The sequence below is a fragment of the Erpetoichthys calabaricus genome, chromosome 13, assembly GCF_900747795.2.
Source record: "Erpetoichthys calabaricus chromosome 13, fErpCal1.3, whole genome shotgun sequence".
Classification (NCBI taxonomy): Eukaryota; Metazoa; Chordata; class Cladistia; order Polypteriformes; family Polypteridae; genus Erpetoichthys; species Erpetoichthys calabaricus.
Genome location: NC_041406.2, coordinates 138566911 through 138589762, shown reverse-complemented (window position 1 = coordinate 138589762; position 22852 = coordinate 138566911). Strand labels below are relative to the sequence as shown.

General features: G+C 41.8%; 1 protein-coding gene across 1 annotated transcript in view; it reads right to left on the bottom strand.

The window, feature by feature from the left end:
- Positions 1-22536, bottom strand: part of sqlea (squalene epoxidase a) — a 33319-nt gene extending 10783 nt beyond the window's left edge. The window contains exons 1-6 of the mRNA XM_028817615.2: positions 21841-22536; positions 12877-13138; positions 8163-8340; positions 5407-5503; positions 2207-2320; positions 1062-1233 (exon numbers count right to left, since the gene is read on the bottom strand). Of these exons, the coding sequence (XP_028673448.1) occupies positions 1062-1233; positions 2207-2320; positions 5407-5503; positions 8163-8340; positions 12877-13138; positions 21841-22062 (1045 nt within the window). The 5' untranslated portion in view covers positions 22063-22536. The remainder of the gene's footprint in view (positions 1-1061; positions 1234-2206; positions 2321-5406; positions 5504-8162; positions 8341-12876; positions 13139-21840) is intronic.
- Between the last annotated feature and the right edge of the window lie 316 nt (positions 22537-22852).

The following is a 22852-nucleotide window of genomic DNA, read 5'->3' as shown; positions in this document are numbered from 1 at the left end:
GTTATGTTTTAGGTCTTACCTCATTTACCGAAATCCGATTGGATCGGCCGCGCGATATTTTATAGGTCCCACCCTCTCTGTCTTGTGTGACGCGTCAGGCGGCCTTTGAAGCATCGCACCGTGCCCCGCGCATTCGTACTTCACCAGAAGACACACACACATGGACACATGGACGCACACAGGGATTTTATTAAAGAGCATAAAATCATTTTCAATTTGGACAAAATAACTTGTATATAAGAGGTGGCTCTGAGGCTAGGGATCTGCACTGGTAATCGAAAGGTTGCTGGTTCGAATCCCGTAAATGCCAATAGGGACTCTGCTCTGTTGTGCCCTTAAGCAAGGCCCTTAACCTTAGAGTAGTGAGAAAAGCACTATATAAATGCAAAGAATTATTATTATTATGACTATATATAGCAAATATATTGTGATGGGGTTAACATTTCAAATTTGAGTACTCAACAGATTTTCATGTTTTTGGCATCCTAGAACGTGACTGGATCACTTTCTGTTTGAGTATCTGGATGTGGGTGTGTGGGCAGAATAATTAAAAAATGAATCACTCAATCCAAATGAAACGTGGCACACACAGCTCTTAGCACTATCACATGGTAGAAGCCTATTGATTTTCAGGAAAAATTACTTCAGAGATAATGATTTTATATTTTTGGACACCTTAGTCTGTAATATTTTAATGCTAAAATCTGGGGCTAACTTTTTAAACTGGAGGTGAAAAAAATATTTAAAGTGTTGTTTCTTCAACCCATCCTCTATGCAGACACCTTGCACGTCATTGAGATTTTCTGCTGCTGTATATCGTTACCAATAACAGGCCGACATGCACACAGGAGTGCACCATATGAGACACTTTCAGTAATCACAAACCATTAGCTGTGAAAGTAAAATTCAAGGTGAACTTAGAATATAATTAAGAGTTTAATTACTTTAATAATATGATTTGATGTTTTTAGTATATTTAGTTGTATAGATAAATTCTTTAAAACTGTAATTAGGAAAAGCAACTGATATGAACTGCTCAGTAGTCCACTTGTGTTCAGTACCTGGTAGCTGTGGATAAATGTGGTCAATCATATAATCCTTTATATTCTTTGGCATTTCACCTCTGATGTCTACCAAGACCCGTGTTTCTGTGGAAGAGATCTGGTAGATGAGGACTGGACTGGGGTTAGCCAAAACTAATTCAGCATAATTTGCCTTGAATTGCGGTGCATTCTAAAAGAAACAGATATATAAATACATATTGTCAGAATACAAACCAAAACTGACATCAGTCATCTAGACAATCTCAGAAATCTCAAGTCTGTTTCATCAGATTGCTTGAGGGAGGTGGTTTAGTCTGACAGATCTCACCCAAGCACTTACTCAAGGACTGATTTATACCTTCATTTGATTTGTAGCTCTTTTACTCTCTCATTCATTTTCATAGTAAATAATAATAATGAATATAGTTTTCAGTAACATTATTACACAGTATTTCATTTAGTCTTGTGGTAGCTTGGTGCTCTTTGCTGGACAGGGTGTGGGTGCCAGAGGTAGATGGGGGTGGTTTCTACTAGCTATTTGGTTTAAAGTAAATAGATGTAATAATTTCCTGTGTTTATTGACTTTAATAAAGATTTGTTCACAAAAAAACAGACTGATACACTTAACTTCCTTTCTAGATGCAATATTATCAATCTTAAAAGGCAGTGTAAAGGTGTCAAACCCACCCTGTCCATCGTTGCCCTTGAGAAGAAGAGAAGCAATGGGGGAAAAAGCTCATCATATAATGACCACCAGAAATATGCAAGCCTGCTGTGATGGCGGCCTTAATGTTTAATTCTGTCTGGATATGACAGTAGACTGGCCTTAGATAAGAAATGCCAGTCATTAGTGCACCTTCACAATATGGCGTGTGATGGGCCAGAGGTTTCTTTCACCGATTGTGTTCTGCTACTGGACCTGTACTAAGTTCTCTTCTAGCAGGAATGGTCTCACACTACACTCATAAAAAGCACGAGAAAAACGTATGGTCAACAGATTAACATTTAGAAGCTGGAATAATGAAAAACAGTTTTGAAGTCATACTGATGGGATTATTCTTTAAGCAGAAGATCTGTAGCAATGACAGCCATATAGTTATGCTGCATGTGTGTCCTATATTAACATGTTAAATGGCAGACACACATCAATCTTTCATCCTTACCTTCATGATATAGCCAGCAAAATGGGATGAAATGCTGACTTTACCAGAGATTAAGTTTTTCCTGAATCTGGAAAAGCATCCATCAGCAACCACTATCAATTGGGCATAGATTTCCTTTAACAAAACAAAACCATAAGTTTACTATACAGTAGTAAGAGTTTAATCAACAATCGGTATATTATTCGTCTATTCTAATGTAACCTCACCTCTATGCAGCCAGTTCCCAACTACTACATGCAGGCTTCGGCCTATACAGGCCCCAAAAAAGTTGAAAATGTATAAAAAGTCCCAAGATTTTTTAAACACTAGTTGATTACCCAGTGGCTTTGCTCACTGAGTGCAAGGGAAAAAAATAAAATGTAGTCTATAAGTTATTAAACAGTAAAACATTAACATTTAAGAAGTAAAGATACATTGAGCACTACTGGAGTGGTTTCGGGTAAACTACATTTTAAAGGCGCTATAACACAACAGGTAAGTAGTAGATCCCTTGTGAAAGGCGCTACACGACCGCTGTGGTATAGAAATGACATTTTCTATGTGATCGTCCAAATTTTTGCCTGACAACCTTGCACTACATGCCTGTGATTTACTTGTTAAAATAATTAATCACAAAAGCAACCTTGAATGTTGTGGGGTTTTAGTGACCCGAACTTACCTTAAGGGAAATTAAGTACTTCGCTGTTCACTTTTCTCGGATTCATGACTTCACGGATTTTATATGTAAGCATATCTAAATATATAACGCGGATTTTTCGCTGCTTCGCGGGTTTCTGCGGACAATGGGTCTTTTTACTTCTGGTACTTGCTTCCTCAGTTGGTTTGCCCAGTTGATTTCATACAAGAGATGCTATTGGCGGATGGCTGAGAAGCTACCCAATCAGAGCACGCAGTTAAGTTCCTGTGTGTTGCTGATTGGCTCAGCGACGGAGTGTTGCATTAACCAGGAAGTCTCATCTCACTCATTCAGCATTAACGTGCTCCTGCTTCAGGGGCCGTGTCCAAGCGCCAACAGAAGATGCAAATGATTGCAGAAAAGGTAAAAGTTTTGGATATGTTGAAGGAAGGGAGCAGCTACACCGCTGCAGGACACCATTACAGCATCAATGAGTCCACGATTATTTTTATTTAAAAAGGAGGAAAAGCATATAAGATCTACGGCCGCAGTGTCCTTTAACCAGGGCGCAAAACGAGTTGCAAGTGGACATGATAAGGGTGTAGTCTGGATGGAATCTGCTTTAGGAATCTTTGCAACAAGGTCAACGACGTCATGACCACCTACAAGCTGCTAAGTGTACTTCACGATACAGTAAGTGTAAACTTATCTACCAATTTCATATTGCGTAGCAGTTGTCCCTGTTATTAATAGAGTAAAGGGTGGGTTGTAAACAAAACAAGGAGGGTTTAAAAACGTCCAAATACATGTTAAATAATTAAATAAATACGGTGTCCCTACTTCGCGGAAATTCAGTTATCGCGTTCGGCCTTGGAACCTATCTCCCGGGATAAGTGAGGGATTACTGTAGTTGTGCTGGGCAATTTACAAACAGAGTCCTGCTTCGATGGCGCCGATTACACTCATTCGCAAAGATTTCCACTCTCCCAGGAGCCGACGGGGGACTTGAAGTGTCACAAACAGTGCGAGAAGAGAGGACGCTGCCCGAAACTGTGAAGCTGTCGACTCGGCGGAGCAGCCCGACATTCCGCGCCTCCCAGCATCCACTTTGTTCTCACGACCCCTCGCCGCTGAAGGCGGTCTCGTCTTCACATTGTTTACAGCTCGGCGCAGTTAAAAAGTAGAAAGACGCAAAGCTGTTTTCCTCATCTCTTCTACTATCAAGTACAGCCAACTAAAAAAGAGTTACAATGTGGCAGTTTCAGCGACAGTCACGTGGACGAATAAATAAAACTTCTCTGTCAGAACGCGCCTGGCTAGTTCCTGTATTATAATATGTTCTGTGGTCATACGTAATGTCCGTTTCATACGTAATTTCCATATCACGTGGTCATACGTAATTTCCGTTTCAAACGCGAAAAGAATTTTATATATATATAGATTACTTATAAGAAAGAAAAAAACCCATAAAACTCAAAAAAAAATCGAAACGAGGAATCTTTATAAAGTAAGAATTTCATAATGAAAATAGGGGCCCGAGCTGCCTGGAAAGCCTGTTCAGTTAACCAAAGATGGGTGTCATTTTGCTTAACTTCTCATTGCATCCATAATGGCTAACACCGCACATCACCTTACTACTACATAATGAAAATAGAAAATGTCACATTTCAGCGCTGGATGGCATTTAAATTCGTTTTTTATGTTGTTTTTGCTCATGTTTGATTCATTTGTTAGTTATAATATTGCTTTCTATGTTACTTATTTGCATTATTCTGTTTTTATATTAGTTTTGTGTATTTAGTTTCTCTGTGTCCATGCTTGTTCTATTATGCTGCATGTGTATTGTGGGTGTATAACACCAGAGGGAGGCCCGAGCAGCAGTGACGTCCACCCCAAGAATACATGTAATTGGATGCATATTTAAAGACACTATACTGTATACATAAGCTAAACTAACAGAAATTACATTAAAATAACAATTCATAATAAAAACAAACCATAATAAAACATTGAAAAAAAGTAAAAAAAAACAGGGTGTGGTGCATGGCCAGGGCCCTTGCCTGGCTGGGATGCCTCCATACTGCAAGGATCGGAGGAGGGAGCCTGTCCAGAGCCTTACCTCCCCCGGCAGCCCCCCTGGGTTGCAGCAGTGCCTCAGACTCTTGCAGGGCTCCGTGGGAGCTGGAGTTTAATGCAGCCCTGTTGGGTTTAATGGGCACTGCCAGGGGGTGCTGCAGCTACTGGAAACGAGTCATCAAGAACCTGGAGCACTTCTGGGTGCGTTATAAAAGGAGAGCCAAAGTCAGGAGGTGGAGGACAAAGCTTGCCAGGAGGAGTAGAGTCGGACAGGAAAAGAAAGAAAGAACGAAATAAAGAAAGAACGAAAGAAAGAAGGGGCTGAGCATTGTGTACCATTTAGTGAGGACTGTGCTGAGATGTGGGGAGCGAAGGTAGCACCCCCATTTCTAAATAAACTATTTGCTGTGAGGCCTGTCTGTGTCGAGGTTAGGGGGGCTGTACACACCCCAGGGTTTTACAAAGGTTGCAACATAACACATTTCTATATATCACAGATAAAAAATACCTTTTCTTCCCCACTTTCTTTGTCTCTATATATCACACCAGTGACTCGACCGTCTTCCTCTTTCAGACTTGTAACGGTGCCTTCAATAAATTTTACACTGAAAATACAAAAAAGTATACAAATTGTAAAGAAAAATAAGTGAATATGTACAGTACACTAAATAGGAAAACATTACTGATGAAACAGATATTGATAACAATCAAATAAACTAGCAAACTGCTGTAAATACTGGAAAGCCTAATCTTACACAGTGCACTACCATCACTAGTTTAGATGGACCAAAAGAAAGTTATAACTTTTTTAGAATAATCTGAAACAAAAAGCAAATATCATATTTAGAATCCTTGAACTCCGAAAACCCTAAATCAACTAATACATATTAAATATTAATCAGTGAACACTGCTGTCATGCTAAACCCAATACTTAAACTCAGGGCTGTGGAGTCAGAGTCGAGGAGTTGGAGTCGGAGACAATTTTGGGTACCTGGAGTCGGGGTCGGAGTCAGCAAAAATGTACCGACTCCGACTCCTAATAAATTTTTAAATTGTAATGAAAACAAAAATTCAGCAAGTTCAAATGTCCCATTTCACAAACAACAGTCCTAATGAAGTACTTCTCTGATGTAAGAATAAAGCTCAGTGCATAGTTGTGTGTGAAGTTCAGCCGAGTTATTATACAACCTGCCATTCACATATCGTAATCTAGATTATGGTACATTACAAAAAGTGTTTTCATTTTATTTCAGATATAATGTGATCAACAAGTTCATGTGAGTGTGAATAAGTGTGATGATGTAGGTGGAGGTGTGTGCTGTGCCCTCATGTCTTTTGTTTAAACTGGCCAATATGGTTGAGAGTCGGCTTCCTAGCCAGTAGTTCTGAGGTTAAATGACGACGTGTATGTTGCCTTCCTTCAATCAACATGGAAAATATATTAGAATATTAAATACAGAGGAGTCGGAGTCAGAAGTACCGAAAACTAAGGAGTCGGAGTTGGAGTCGAAGGATTTATCTACCAACTCCACAGTCCTGCTTAAACTCCAGTCATAGTCAGAATATCAAAAACAAAATTTGTTAACCAAACAGACCAAAATAATCACGAATCTTTCTAGCTGATCTTTATACCATCGCTAACGGTGATGGTAGTGGCGCCTACAGAAAACAAAATGCCATTGAAACTGTGCAAAAATATTTCAAGTACTGTATATTAATAAATAATAGCTTACACCACATGAAAACAATATATCTGAGTTTCTCACAATTCAAAATTCCCAACGGGACCCAATAACTTCAAAAATAATAAAATAAGAACTTAATTATAACGCACGTCTGTCAGCAGCCATTCCACATGCACTTCAGAAGAGGTCATCCACCTGAAGCTAAGGATGGTCAGTCCACGCCAGTGCTAGGATGGGTGACCATCTAGGAAAACCTTAGGTTTCTGCTGGAAGAGGTGCTGGTGAGGCCAGCAGGGGGCACTTACCCTGTGGTCTGATTGTGGATCCCAGTGCCCCAGGGCAGTAAAAATGGTGCCGTCCTTCAGAGGAGGTCCTGATTCTCTGTGGTCATAAAAGATCCCTGGGCATCCTTCATAAAGAATAGGGTGTACCCCGATGCCCAGGGTAAATTGTTCGCCATGGCCTAGTCACTCTGGCCCCCTGATCACCGTCTGTCTCTAACTGGTTATTTATTTCACCCATTCATTACCTAACAGCTAATGTGTGGAGACTGAACTGACACAAAATGGCTGCTGTCAGAGCTGCAGTTTGGTGGTGGCTCACCATTCTCCATGTAAAATGCTTTGAGGAGTGCAAAAAGTGCTATATAAATGTAAATGATTACTGTACTATTATTGTTGTTATTATAATGTCACACCAGAGTCATAAAAGAAGATAAATGTTAAGGAAAATCCATCCATTCATCCTATCCAGCCATTGAACCAACCATCATCCAACATCTTGAGCAGCACAGACAGCTACGAAAGGCAGACCTGTAAAATGGAAAATTCGCACAAGCTCCTTTTATTGAAATGAAAATATTGTTAATTATGAGCAGTGATAATAACTTTGTTTCAATTAAACGCCATTGTCACAAGCAGAAGGCATTGATCTATTTAGACAGCTTGGTCTGAACTTTCTGTAAGCTGCAAAGAGCCACAGTGATGATCACCGGCGCAGCAAAGCCCCAGCAGCCCAAGTGTGATTCCTGACCTGGTCATTCTGGGTTTTGAAAAAGATATTATGGGTATTTTGAATTGAAACCCCAGACAGGCGATCACCATTAAACTAATTCTATGACTTCTAAAACCAATAGGCTGGACCACTGATGATTTAGTTGTGCCATTTTGTTTTTTAGATGTGTAATTAATTTGGTTCACTTTGCAGGGATCCATTTCACGTTGACATTAAGGAGTCATTATCAACTGAACAATGTCGACAAAGCCAAATAAAAACCACGATGATTCAATGCTGTATAACAATAAAATGTAAAAACTTTCAAGGGATGAATACTTCTCAAACGCACTATGTACCTGGTGTTAAAAAAAACACCAGTTTGTCCTTTGTGTTTTGATGATTTATTATGGTGACAAATACTTCAGTAGCCCACTGTGCTGGTTTATTAAATGAATAAATAATAAATAAATAGTTACTTCCTACATGTGAATTTCCCATTGGGATTAATAAAGTATCTATCTATCTATCTAATGAAGTTTCATTATCATACAACTTAAAGAGAGTTACGTGACCACCACTTACTTGGCTTCAGCAGATGCTACTCTCCGCAGGCCCATGATGAAGCGTCCGTGGTGGAACGCTTTTCCACATTGAACTGCACTTTCTACCACAGGATAAGGAATTTCCACCTCCGTTCTGGTCTCGCTGTTGTGAATCATGTAGCCTTTTATTGTGTGAGCATCGACACCTTCGACTGCACCTGGATCACCATTAGAGAAAGGTTTCAGTAATTTATGGCGTATACTCATTGATACAATAAAACATCTGCAGTGTACTTGTAGATAAATACACAAATGTGACTTTGGATAAGCAGGTTTAGAAAACTGATGGGCATTCAGTTCATCTCAGTTTATTGCTATATCGCCATATAGTAATAAAACATAACGGTTCAATACTTGTAAAAAAAGGCTTGTGTGCCTTTAAGGCGATGAAGCGTAGTCACCTGAAAACCGTGGAGTGTGCAGTGAGCTGGGGAGCTTGAGAGATGAACCTCATGAAAGCCCAACAGAAAATGTAAGTTTGTGTGTTTGTTGACCAAATATAAGTTCTTATGTTCATATTTTGAAGTCAAGTGTTAAAAGTCAGAGAGAAAACTGTTCTGATTTAGTAGTTAACATTTTACATTACTTAGTGTTTATTATTATTACCGTAGATCCCATTAATACCATTCAGTAGAGGATGTACTCTGTTTAATATAGATTCAGCCTGTAAATTATTGGGATATTGCATTAAATCTTTGAGATGTTGTGTATTAATATGGATATAATAAACCTGTTACGTTACCACATTGAAATCCATCCATCCATTTTCCAACCCGCTGAATCCGAACACAGGGTCACGGGGGTCTGCTGGAGCCAATCCCAGCCAAAACAGGGCACAAGGCAGAAACCAATCCCGGGCAGGGTGCCAACCCACCGCAGGACACACACAAACCAAGTACACACTAGGGCCAATTTAGAATCGCCATTCCACCTAACATGCATTTCTTTGGACTGTGGGAGGAAACCCACGCAGACACGGGGAGAACATGCAAACTCCACTGCGCCACCGTGCCGCCCCAACATTGAAATTGTAATTGCAAACACCTTACGTTGGAAATGTGAAGCTATAGTGCCACCTATTGGACATTTGTGTATTGCATAGCGAAATAACGTACTGTGTATACTGTATGTACTAAATGTCTTAGTTTGTTGTTTGCCTGTTAAGACCACACACACCTACTCACCTACCTGTACAGTTGTTCTACTTCATGTGAATTTCAGGCATTTCAATATTAAAGCAGTGTTCCTGAAATGGTTGGATTAGTTCCATGTGTTCTAACCGACACACCACAGCGACTACAGCGTATTGCAAGTCTGCCTTCTCAACTTCCTTCATAATAGTACTGGTAATAAGAATAAAAATAATAACTATAATAGTGAACGTAATAAGCTTTGACACTTTATTAATTTCTCTTATTCTGGTCCACTAAATGACCTTCTCTGTGAGACTCAGCGTAGTGACCCTGCAAAGGAGAATCATATCGGATGCTTGTGCTATTATTCTTTTTGTCCCTTTTTGAGAATGTATACTTAAATACATAAATTCAACAGGTATTTAAATAAACAAACTCTAGACAGTCTAAGTGTATTGGGTTGCTATGCTGTCAAGGGTTGCTTCCTGCCTTGTGTGTAGTGCTGCCAGGACAGGCTCTGGACCCCAGCAACCCTGGAATGGAATGTCGTGCCTTAGATTGCATCATAACCGTGAGGTACGGACAGGCCCGGTTCTGCCGGTCGTGCAAAGGGTGCATGCACGAAGGCGACCGAACATAGCCACGCTCAACAAAACGCAGGCTCGTCTTTTCCCGTCGAAAGTCGGTAACTTGCTTCAAAGAAAAACGGGTAAGTCACAACACGTGAAATGTGGAAGCTCATGCACGCTGCACAACAATGAAAAGTTTGTAGTAGTAGTGTTCAGTGTTTGTTTCTACAATCGTTGATATTGTTAAAAGCGCAAGTTTAAATATAATTTTGGAAGTCGTTTTACCCATAAATTGGGAGGTAAAGTATAATAAAGTATTACATATCTAGTTCATACAGTGTGGCATGAAGGGACTGTATTACTATAAATTGTAATATTTTTCCTTAACTTTAGCGTGATGTGAAGAAATAGACTTTTTGAGTTTTGTATTTGCGAGAATATGAGGCGACGTCTTTTTCAAGAAATTTAAGTGTATAATCGGCACTCGGTTTATATTCGGAATTTTACTGATGAATTAAACTTGTCGCCGATTCGTTAAATGCGTAAGTCAAGTTTTCTTCTACCTACGAAGACATTTTCTTTATTTTTTTTTTTGACATTAAGAAATTGCGAAAATTTTTAATTTTAAATACACTGGTTTAGAAAACGAGTTATAGGGTAAGGGGGCGGATGAAATTAAATGGTACGATGGTGGCTTTGCCTCTAGAACCGGGCCTATATACGGACTACTGGGCATGTGCGTGACAGTCCTAACTATGATGGCAGGTGCCCTGTCTTGGGGCAGGGGCGGCCTTAGGCATATGCCAACTGTGCACCTGCACAGGGTCGCCAAATCCCAGGGGCCGCCACGCCAATATATATTGAATATAAAACAGAAAGAGAAAATAACGACACATCTGACGGCAATGTGGCCGAAAAACATTGTTCCTCTTGTTAATTAGTACGCTGTTATTTACTAATGTCGCTAGAGTCGGAGCAGTAAGCTATATGTAGTATAAGTAAGCCCGCGATTCTCTAGAGAATCGTAAATCCAAGAATGGCAATCAGTTTCTGTTCCGTCCGATATTTGGATGGATGACATATCATGGAGGGTGGGTGCGTCTGGGGAAATGTCATTTAATTAAATAAGCATATCTGTACTAAGGCGGTTTCGTTTTGTGGAGACGCGATTCCGTTGCCTTTGCTGACACCGACTGCTGGCAGAGTGGAGCACAGCAAGTTTAGGTGTGGGCGGTCGCAGAACCTGGCGTGCACGCTGTACCTCATGTTTAGTTCACAGGTCGTGAAGTGGGCGCCACCTACTGACTCTGGGGCGCCGCGGCGCATTTGTACTACAGCGGATTCTTTGTGTGGGCGCCTTCGTTCATTGTTGTTGCGTTGGTTCATTGTGTCTATCCATACGGGCTCCTTTTGCATTTCCGTTAATTGAGCTCTTTTACCTACTGACTGTGGGAAGCCGCTGCGTTTGAGTGCAGTGCGCATGCGTTTCGATGCGTCCGTGCATAAATTAAACTGTGGTTTAGTAATATAGATTATAACGTTCTGCCGTAATGAGAATATCACGGGCCGCCACTTGGTTTTCAAGTTACGGACACGCGCATATAGAAGCGAAGCAGTGCAAGTGGGCGAGTCGTCTTACAAGTTAATGTTTCACCGAGTTTTAATAAAGTATTAGTGTTAGCGCAATAGTCACAGTGAATATCTGGTCGGACAGGGGACACAAGATATTCGCATACCCATTCTAAGCAAAACGAAGAGATTTCGAGTACACGAATCTGGTTATTCGAAACGAAAGAGAACGGCGGACGTGGCCATCCGCCATGCCTAAGATACCATATTGACATTGGCGGGCGAAGGGGCCACCGATTCTTTCTCTGCCCAGGGCCGCCGCTGCTAGGGGTGTACCTTAACTTGCACCCAGTCCTGCCAGGACCACCCCACCCTTAGTTGGCAGCATTCTGGGTTTGAATCCTGGTCCTTGTCCTTATGGAGTTTTCACATTTTCCATTTGTGTACTTCCATGTACCCAAAGACATGCTTGATAGGTTAGCTGGTGATCCAAACTGCTTCTGTCTGAGTGCGAGTATTTGCATGGGTGGGCTCTGTGATAGACGACTGCCCTGTCCTAGACTGATTCCTGCTTTGCTCCTGCTGCTGCTAGGATAGGCTCCCCACAACAATGAATTGGAATTATCAGGTTCAGAAAATAATAATAATACGTTACATTTATATAGCGCTTTTCATTAGTGAGTGGGGAGCCACTAATGTGTAGCATCCACCTGGATGATGCAATGGCAGCCATTTTCCTTTTAGTACACTCACCACACATTAGCCGCTAGCTGTTGGGAGAGATAGCCAATTAGAGACAGGGGATGATTAGGGGGTTGAAATGACCTGGCCGTGGTGGACAATTTAGCCAGGACATCAGGGTACACCCCACTCTTTATGAAGGATGTTCAGGGACCTTGAATGACCACAGAGAATCAGGCCCTCGGTTTTACTTCTTATCCAAAGGACGGTGCCATTTTTACAGCACCGTGTCCCCATCACTGCACTGGGGCATTGGGATCCACAGTCAGACCACAGGATAAGCACTCCCTGCTGGCCTCACCAACACCTCTTCCAGCAGCAATCCAATCTTTTCCTAGATGGTCTCCCCTTACTGGTTTGGACTGACCACCCTTAGCCTCAGGTGGATGACCTCTTCTGTTCTGAAGAGCATGTGGTATGGCTGCTGACAGACATGCATTATGATTAAGTTCTTATTCCTCCTCACTACACCGGGGCATTGGGATCCACATTCGGACCACAGGGTAAGCGCCCCCGACCCCTCTTCCAGCAGCTACCCAAGCTTTTCCTAAACGGTTTCCCATCCAAGTACTGGCCGGGCCCAAACATGCTTAGCTTCAGATGGACGACCTGAACATCAACTCCAATAGTTTATGGAAAATAAGCAACAATGAAGCAACATCTTGGTGCAATGCTGACTTGCCTTCAAGTCCAAGCTCTTTCAACGCTCGAAATCCACCAGGCTGCAGAAGTTCCCCAACAATTCTGTCCGGTTCCCTCATGTCTCTCTCGATTACAGTCACTTTCCTACCATCCCTCCCCAAGACAGCCGCCATGGCTGAACCAAGGACTCCAGCGCCCACAATGACAATCTCTGAGTCACTGAGGACAGGGCAGATGCCCCTCAATGAGGCTGCTGTCTTACTTGAATCCAAAGACCTCCCATCATCCTGACAACTCGTGTTCTGGAAAAGAAAAAAGAAAAGATCAGAAAAAGTTTTTATTTTTACAAATTTCAAACTAATGACGCAGTAAGAATAACTTCTGATTGCTTTCAAATGACTTCCATCTGCCTCCTCCTGATTCTCTGGTACAAAACCCCGTAACATTTGATATACCATTAGACTTACAGTGCATCCGGAAAGTATTCACAGCGCTTCATCACTTTTTCCACATTTTGTTATGTTACAGCCTTATTCCAAAATGGATTAAATTCATTTTTTTCCTCAGAATTCTACAAACAACACCCCATAATGACAACGTGAAAAAAGTTTACTTGAGGTTTTTGCAAATTTATTAAAAATAAAAACATTGAGAAAGCACATGTCCATAAGTATTCACAGCCTTTGCCGTGAAGCTCGAAATTGAGCTCAGGTGCCTCCTGTTTCCCCTGATCATCCTTGAGATGTTTCTGCAGCTTCATTGGAGTCCACCTGTGGTAAATTCAGTTGACTGGACATGATTTGGAAAGGCACACACCTGTCTATAGAAGGTCCCACAGTTGACAGTTCATGTCAGAGCACAAACCAAGCATGAAGTCAAAGGAATTGTCTGTAGACCTCCGAGACAGGATTGTCTCGAGGCACAAATCTGGGGAAGGTTACAGAAAAATTTCTGCTGCTTTGAAGGTCCCAATGAGCACAGTGGCCTCCATCATCCGTAAGTGGAAGAAGTTCGAAACCACCAGGACTCTTCCTAGAGCTGGCCGGCCATCTAAACTGAGTGATCGGGGGAGAAGGGCCTTAGTCAGGGAGGTGACCAAGAACCCGATGGTCACCCTGTCAGAGCTCCAGAGGTCCTCTGTGGAGAGAGGAGAACCTTCCAGAAGGACAACCATCTCTGCAGCAATCCACCAATTAGGCCTGTATGGTAGAGTGGCCAGACGGAAGCCACTCCTTAGTAAAAGGCACATGGCAGCCCACCTGGAGTTTGCCAAAAGGCACCTGAAGAACTCTCAGACCATGAGAAAGAAAATTCTCTGGTCTGATGAGACAAAGGTTGAACTCTTTGGTGTGAATGCCAGCCGTCACGTTTGGAGGAAACTAGCACCGCTCATCACCAGGCCAATACCATCCCTACAGTGAAGCATGGTGGTGGCAGCATCATGCTGTGGGGACTGGGAGACTAGTCAGGATAAAGGGAAAGATGACTGCAGCAATGTACAGAGACATCCTGGATGAAAACCTGCTCCAGAGCGCTCTTGACCTCAGACTGGGGCGACGGTTCATCTTTCAGCAGGACAACGACCCTAAGCACACAGCCAAGATATCAAAGGAGTGGCTTCAGGACAACTCTGTGAATGTCCTTGAGTGGCCCAGCCAGAGCCCAGACTTGAATCCGATTGAACATCTCTGGAGAGATCTTAAAATGGCTGTGCACCGACGCTTCCCATCCAACCTGATGGAGCTTGAGAGGTGCTGCAAAGAGGAATGGGCGAAACTGGCCAAGGATAGGTGTGCCAAGCTTGTGGCATCATATTCAACAAGACTTGAGGCTGGAATTGCTGCCAAAGGTGCATCGACAAAGTATTGAGCAAAGGCTGTGAATACTTATGGACATGGGATTTCTCAGTTTGTTTATTTTTAATAAATTTGCAAAAACCTCAAGTAAACTTTTTTCACATTGTCATTATGGGGTGTTGTGTGTAGAATTCTGAGGAAAAAAAATGAATTTAATCTATTTTGGAATAAGGCTGTAACATAACAAAATGTGGAAAAAGTGATGATGAGCTGTGAATACTTTCTGGATGCACTGTATCTTGATGTCTGCTAAACATAGAACCTTTTGAGACCCCCCACCACCACCATTTTTACACCAGTAAAATACATTTGTAGGCCAATTGTGTGTCATATTTTGTGCAGGAAATGAAATCCTTACGATAAAATAAACCAATTGGTGTCTTCAGCAAAAATGATCAGGACCTGAAGTTGTGCAGGCCACATCAGCCGAGCCCAAGAGAGGTTGGAACACAAGGGGTCAATGTTACTCCCTTTGACAAAAGTTTGAAGAAATGACAATAATATTTGCGGTGGGTTGGCACCCTGCCCAGGATGGGTTCCCTGCCTTGTGCCCTGTGTTGGCTGGGATTGGCTCCAGCAGACCCCCGTGACCCTGTGTTTGGATTCAGCAGGTTGGAAAATGGATGGATGGATGGACAATAATATTGACATGAGGAGTGTCATTTTTTGCTATTTCAAATGGGATCATATTTTTGATATTTGATCTACTGGTTCTGGGGACCTGGGTTCGTTTCCCGGGTCCTCCCTGCATGGAGTTTGCATGTTCTCCCCGTGTCTGCGTGGGTTTCCTCCGGGCGCTCCGGTTTCCTCCCACATTCCAAAGACGTGCAGGTTAGGTGGATTGGCGATTCTAAATTGGCCCTAGTGTGTGCTTGGTGTGTGTGTGTGTTTGTGTGTGTCCTGCGGTGGGTTGGCACCCTGCCCAGGATTGTTTCCTGCCTTGTGCCCTGTGTTGGCTGGGATTGGCTCCAGCAGACCCCCGTGACCCTGTGTTCGGATTCAGCGGGTTGGAAAATGGATGGATGGATGGATGGATCTACTGGTGGTCCCAACTCTCAAACAGTCACACTCAAAAGGTTAAAACTGATAAAATTTCAAACATAAGAATCTGGGGTATCATTTTAGACCGGGGTGTCAAACTCCAGGCCTGGAGGGCCGCAGTGGCTGCAGGTTTTCATTCTAACCATCTTCTTCACTAGTGACCAATTTTCACTGCTAATTAACTCCTTTTCCCTTCATTTATTAGTCCTGTTTTTAAGGATTCAGTCCTCTGAATTGATTCGTTTCTTCACGAAATGACAGCCAAAGAGAAATGAGACGTGAAACGAGCCAACAGATGAGCAGCTAAACTGGGATTTCAAACTCCAACCAATTTCACTCCAACCAATCAATTAATGAGAAGCTGATTCTTGCTGTTAATTAAGCCCGTTATTCAATTCCGTGGCCTGTTGCTGCTCTCATTCTGCCACAGCAGACATTTCCAAAAATGTTGACTTTCTGTTCGTCAAAATGTTTTGGTGACCTAAGAGATTACCGAGACCTTCACCTTTCTCTATTATTCTCAGATATTAACTCTGAGAATTCTCAGATATTAGCTCCACTGACAGACTGAGGAGATCGTTCCTCCCCCACACTATGCAACTCTTCAATTCCACCCGGGGGGGTAAACGTTAACATTATTCAAAGTTATTGCCTGTCTGTATACCTGCATTGTTATCACTCTTTAATTTAATATTGTCTTTATCAGTATGCTGCTGCTGGAGTATGGGAATTTCCCCTTGGGACTAATAAAGTATCTATCTATTGTGTGACGGGCACAGGTGAGCTGCTCATGTGGCGGCTTGTTTTGTGTCTCATTATCGTTTGGCTGCTAATTAAAAAAGAGACAACTAAGGGGCCTGTGTCAAGTTAATTAAAACTAAAGCAAAAGAAGTTAATTAGCAGCAAAAACTGGTCACTAATGAAGAAGATGGTTAGAATGAAAACCTGCAGCCACTGCGGCCCTCCAGGCCTGGAATTTGACACCCGTGTTTTCAAGGTCAGTGATGTTGAATATGATTTAAATTTATATTTTGTTTCTATCACAATCGAGAATATTTGGACTTTTACATTTACATAGAATCACTTTTTAATATTGTAAATATTTGACGCAGCTATTCTCGTTTATTATGTAATTTACAATCGTCCGAGTAAGTTATAGGAGTCCGGCGGAACAATCTGGAAGCCAAACGGGCCACCCTGTTTAATTGTAAGGCACAAAATAAAAGTGCGTGATGGTACAACACTAAATAAAACAAGCAGGAACTGCGCTACCGCTCGTTTGGCATCTGATATCCCGGCATGGTTATTTATTTATTTAGGTGGCGGTGTAGCGTTGCTGCCACTACGCGGCAGGCGCAGAAGGTTAGCCGCTTCTGTTCTACCACTGCGAGACACAAAGGACAAGTGACGTCACTCACCAGTGTCATGCAAAAGCCTAGAACGTGCATGTGACGTCACATTCAAGTGCATTTGGGGAGTTTGAAATTTCTGTTTATTTATTTCAATACAGATATCTGTTTTTTGTGTATTAAGTCATACAAAAATAAGTAAAACGCAATTACGCCTATTGTAAGGAAGGTACAGTACATAACAGTTTTACAATAAAAAATGAGCCCAAGTAGGCTAAATTAGCTTCCATTGCTCACGTATTCGTACTGACGTGATGTAAAAACCGCATCGGTTGATGTCCTGTTTACTTTTTGGGGACTTATTTTCTGGATGGCCAACTGTACTTCATGTTTCTTTAACATAAAAAAGTGATTGAATCAAGGCGGCTGTTTCAGGATATTTTGTTTGGCTTCAGGAGCGGTTAACGGGTGAAAAATGTACAAGTTGAAATAAAATCTCTTTACGGTAAATCAGAAAGTAGAAATGAATCAGCAATTGAGCCGCACGGAACGCTTCTCTGTTTTAAGAGAGACGATTTGGAAAAGTCGCCAGTGCTTTTTAAACGGGAGTTTTCCAGATTTCAACACTTTTGTACCGTGCACCTTCTCCGAGATATTCACAACGTAAACTGAAATTTGTTGAAGCATTTTCTTGAAGAATACCTGTACAGACAAATGTGAACGAACTCGATCCGCGAGGAGTCGAGTTGTTATTTCATGCGGAAGAAGACAATGAGCAGGCTAAACGAGTTGGAAAATCGACACGGGGCTGCTCACCAGAATAAAAATGAGCGCAGGTATTTCTGCATTGGGATTACTTTACATGAGTAATGGACGGCTTCCTCACATGCCCAGCGAAAAAGTCACGTCACCAATAAATCTTTAACGAGCTAGCTACCTCGAAGGGCTGATAGATATTTTCTTAAATAAGAAAAAAAACAAATTCTCTCTTATTGGATTCCTTAATATTATTTTAGAATAAGCATTCACCTGTGATTGACTTTCAAGTTGTTTATAATTTAAGATTGTTTTGTTTATTTTTGTTTTATGCTTTTTGCACGCACGTGTCTTTCCTCCTTTTTTATTTTTTTTTCGCTTTTGTTTCTGTATTCATTTTGAAGTAAATTGTATCTGTTTATCATTGTTTGAATAGCATGCCATTGAAAATGACATAGATAGATAGATATGCAATGTGATTTAATGATTAAGGCTTTGGACTTCAGACCCTGAGGTTGTGGGTTTAAATCCCGCTACTGTCACGGTGTGACCATGAGCTGGTCTTAAGGTGTCAAATAAATAAATAAATGTAATGTAGTTAGATATCTGCGGTGGGTTGGCACCCTGCCCGGGATTGGTTCCTGCCTTGTGCCCTGTGTTGGCTGGGATTGGCTCCAGCAGACCCCCGTGACCCTGTGTTCGGATTCAGCGGGTTGGGAAATGGATGGATGGATAGTAAGATATGAAAGACACTATATAAAAGATAAAGAGTGAAATGTGGCTTTTAACAGAAGCCCAAAAAATAAATACATATTATCCATCCATTTCCCAACCCGCTGAATCCGAACACAGGGTCACGGGGGTCTGCTGGAGCCAATCCCAGCCAACACAGGGCACAAGGCAGGAACCAATCCCGGGCAGGGTGCCAACCCACCGCAGCAAATACACACCAGAATGACCGAAATAAAAAGGAAACTAGAACATAAGAAATCTGACAAACGAGAGGTCATTCAGTCCATCAGCCCCGTTTTCTTAGGTTGGGAGCACATACCACTCGACGAACCACCTGAATTGGGACCCGGGTGCTCAGATGTCTCAATACATCATCCAGATTCTTCTTAAAGTTGTCAAGGTTTCTGCTTCAAATACTAAAAACTAAGACAACTTCTGACAAGGCAACAGATAAAAAGTGCCGCCGCAGTTCCAGACATTATACGAAATGTTGTCATATAGGCATTAATGAGCCCTAATACAGTAACTGGACCCTTGAAATTAGCCCCGATGTGAATGGCGCCCGCCCACTATTGATTTCTGCCCCGTGAACGATTCAACTCCTCAAGATGGATAGATATTTTGTTCTATTACGGTGTTAATCGTGTACTTCAAAATAAAAAGCGGTGAGGTGACTAAATATTTGACAAAATAACTGAGTGCAGAAACCTGAGAACACAAGCCACAGTTCAACAATGGACAGATAACATTATTTTTGGGTTCCATTTATGTTAGTCAGTTTCAAACGGCCTTGATTTTCCTGTTTGTTTAAACAAACATGCGCGTTTATGTGTATAAATCAGGTAATTGGCCATTTGTGAAGTCATTACATTTACTTCCGAACGGGTTACAACGCTCTGCGCATGCGCTCAGTGAAGCGCTCTATGCATGAGCAAGCCGAATTGATTTGAAGTGCAGTTTGCCAAAGAGCCTCCACAAATAACGACTGACAAGAGGACTTCAATCGATGTCAAACGTACATCACTGCAGTTGGAATACAAGGCAACAATAAACTGAATTGAATGGAAAGAAAACCCAACATTGCAAATGAACATCAATTATGCTTTTCTTGCAGAAACTCTAAATTGTCCCAGTAAACGGGGTATACATTGAAAAAAACGTTTTCATTATCTCATGTGTTTTTTACATATTTTTGAGCTCTAAATTAAAAAATTAAACATTTTTTTCTTCATCACGTAATATTTATTTACAAAATTACATTTTAGCTTGGGCAGCACTGTGGCGCAGTGGCATCGCAGTAAGGAGACCTGTGGTTCGCTTCCCGGGTCCTCCCTGCGTGGAGTTTGCACGTTCTCCCCGTGTCTGCGTGGGTTTCCTCCCACAGTCCAAAGACATGCAGGTTAGGTGCATTGGCGATCCTAAATTGTCCCTGGTGTGTGCTTGGTGTGTCGGTGTGTGTGTGTGTGCGCTCTGCGGTGGTCTGCCGCCCTGACCGGGGTTTGTTCCTGCCTTGCGCCCACTGTTGGCTGGGATTGGCTCCAGCTGACCCCCATGAGGATATAGCTGGTTGGACAATGACTGACTGACATTTTAGCTTTCAATTATGTTTTTTTTTTACATTATAATTAAATATCAGTATTTTATTTTCATGATAATTTGTTTGAATTTAATAATTTCTAATATTAACATAAAAGCTTATGTAAAAGTAAAAGTTTAAAGCTTTGAAAATCATCCCTAGAAAATGCCAATGGGTCAGCGCTCAAGACATACAGAATTCCCAGGTTTTGCCTGTGAGTGGGACACAAGACTTACGAATCGACGTTGAGTTCACAAGGAATGGCCACCTAATTGAAAGCGGCAGCTTGGTACCAAAAACGTCGTCAGATATCTCTTGGTGGATTCATATAAAGCGCTGCTGTCACCGCCTCTTATTAAGGTTGGTTTAATGAGGCAGTTTGGCAAAGCCTATCAAAAGATGAAGTCAGTTTTATGGTTTCGTGCCATAAGATTTTAGGTTTGTCTAAGGCTTAACTGAAAGATGTCCGAACCTGATATTAGAAAACTGCTTTCTAATAACAAATTTGATGGCGTAATAAATAAACAACCTGGAATGAGAGGCTTAAGTATCATCCAAAGAAGTAATTTCTAAGTTTTCAGGTAACAATAAAGATCCAGATTATAAATAAATTGTGAAACGTTACTGGTTAAGTTTAAGGAACTGGGATGCGACATGATTCTCCAAGTTCACTTGGAATGTGCAATCACATTTGGAAAATTTCGAGTGAAGAGCAGGATGAAATATCCCATCAGGATATCAAGGACATGGAAAGAATGTACCCGGGACGACGGGGTGATAATATGATGGCGGACTACTGCTGGGTGACTTATGGGAGCGTTGCAAACAAAAGTGATTAGAAAGGGCGACGAAACGACAAAAAAACAAACAATTAGTGACAAAAATGAGAGACGTTTTAAGTCAAAGAATACGGATTGTTGTTTTCTTTACGAATATGTGTAAACATATTAGACTATACATTTTAGTATTAAATTGATGTTGAACAAATAAATAGTATACTTTATTATGATTGCATTAAACTTTTTTAAATGTTGTACTTATATATGACGTGATGGAAACATTGTAATTATATTTTGTATTGTGTTGGGTCTCAATCCAGGTGATTCGTCTTGTGGTGAGTGAGGCAACGCGCTATCAGTGCACGGATGCTCCCAACTTTCATGAATGCAAATAAAAATAACTATTGACAATTTAAACTATTTTGTAAGAGTTTCATTTCACAAAACAGGGTGTGTGTCTTTGGCTTGGTTCCTTTAATTTCTGAGCGTCAAACGTGATGAACTGTCGTACCACATGGACTTGGCTCCTGCCTTGCGTCCATTGCTGCAAGGTTAGGCTCCGTGACCTGGCAGAATAAAACTGGTTCGACAATGAGAGGCTGATCGCTTTTCAACTTACTTAAAATGAATTTGTTTGGAGAAGTGCAGCACCAAAATGTATCCTTGTTACATTACATTAACAGGAATCGAATTGGAGAAATTGATCACTGTAAAAATGTACTCCACAATCTGCCCGATTCTTACACGGACTAAAACTAAACATTAAACATGTCTCCATGAAGTAGTCCGATGCTCGTTATCCCCTCACACATCATCACATGCTTACTAAAAAATAAAAAGTGCCTACAGGTACATTAAGACTCAAATGGGGGGGATGCGGTGGTACACCATGAACAAGTGTCTCTCGTCCCCTACCTGTTTGTTTCGACTCTCGTGCTCGGGGAGGAAGAACCGAGAGAGGGGCAGCGCGGCTAACAACCTCAGAAAGCGGGAAGGCGCCGACACGCGTGACAGAAGGAAGGCCAGCACCACTAAGAGCAGGGCCGTCAGAATGACCTCCTTGCTCGGACAGGACCAAGCGGCGTCGCTCTTCTTGTACAGATAGGTAAACGTGGCGATGCCCAGAAATGTCCACATGTCTGTCTTTCACAAGCTTTAAATACAAGAATACTCGCGTTATCCTGAATGGTGTCCCGTGAAGTTTGTGAAGGCGGTTGAATCGATCTCCAGCAACTGAGCGTGATGATTGTAGATGTCCCGATTCCAATATCTATCGCTTCTGCTGTTGCATCCTTGATTGTCACTGAACTGTCCTCCTTTCTATGGTTTAAAAATTCATTTTTCTTCCTCCGTCACTTGCTTCCCACGTCATTCGATTGTTCGGTATGAGATGACCGACGCCACTCGATTCCCTGAGGATATGAGAAATTTAAAGGAATAATTCCGAGAATGTATCTTTTTATTATTATGCTTCGATACCTCCAAATTATTAATTGTCATGCACAATCTGAGAATGTCATCTGGCTACGTCCACCACATCCTCTCTGCATCTGAAGATGCTCTTCCAGTTCGCATTCCAGGAGAGGCCGCCCGCTTTATGTAAATTAACTGTATGCTAATAAGCACATGTCCTCTTCGTGGGCTCCCCGCCTCTATTCAACACGCTGTCCAATCGGGTTCAGATCAGGCGGCTGAGCGCAGCTCACGCTATCTAGCCATTGGCCAATCCCAGGCGGGAAGTCTGCAAACCAGCGTTCGGTGCGGTCTAGTGCGATGTGATGTCACTAGGACGCCGAAAGATGCAGAGATCAGCCCAAAGGTGTTTTTAAAACCGAACTCGCTTATTGGATGTAACCCACGTACTCATTTATGTTGTAAGTCTATTACTGTATTTTTGTTCGATAACCTGCGACTGAACAATTATAAA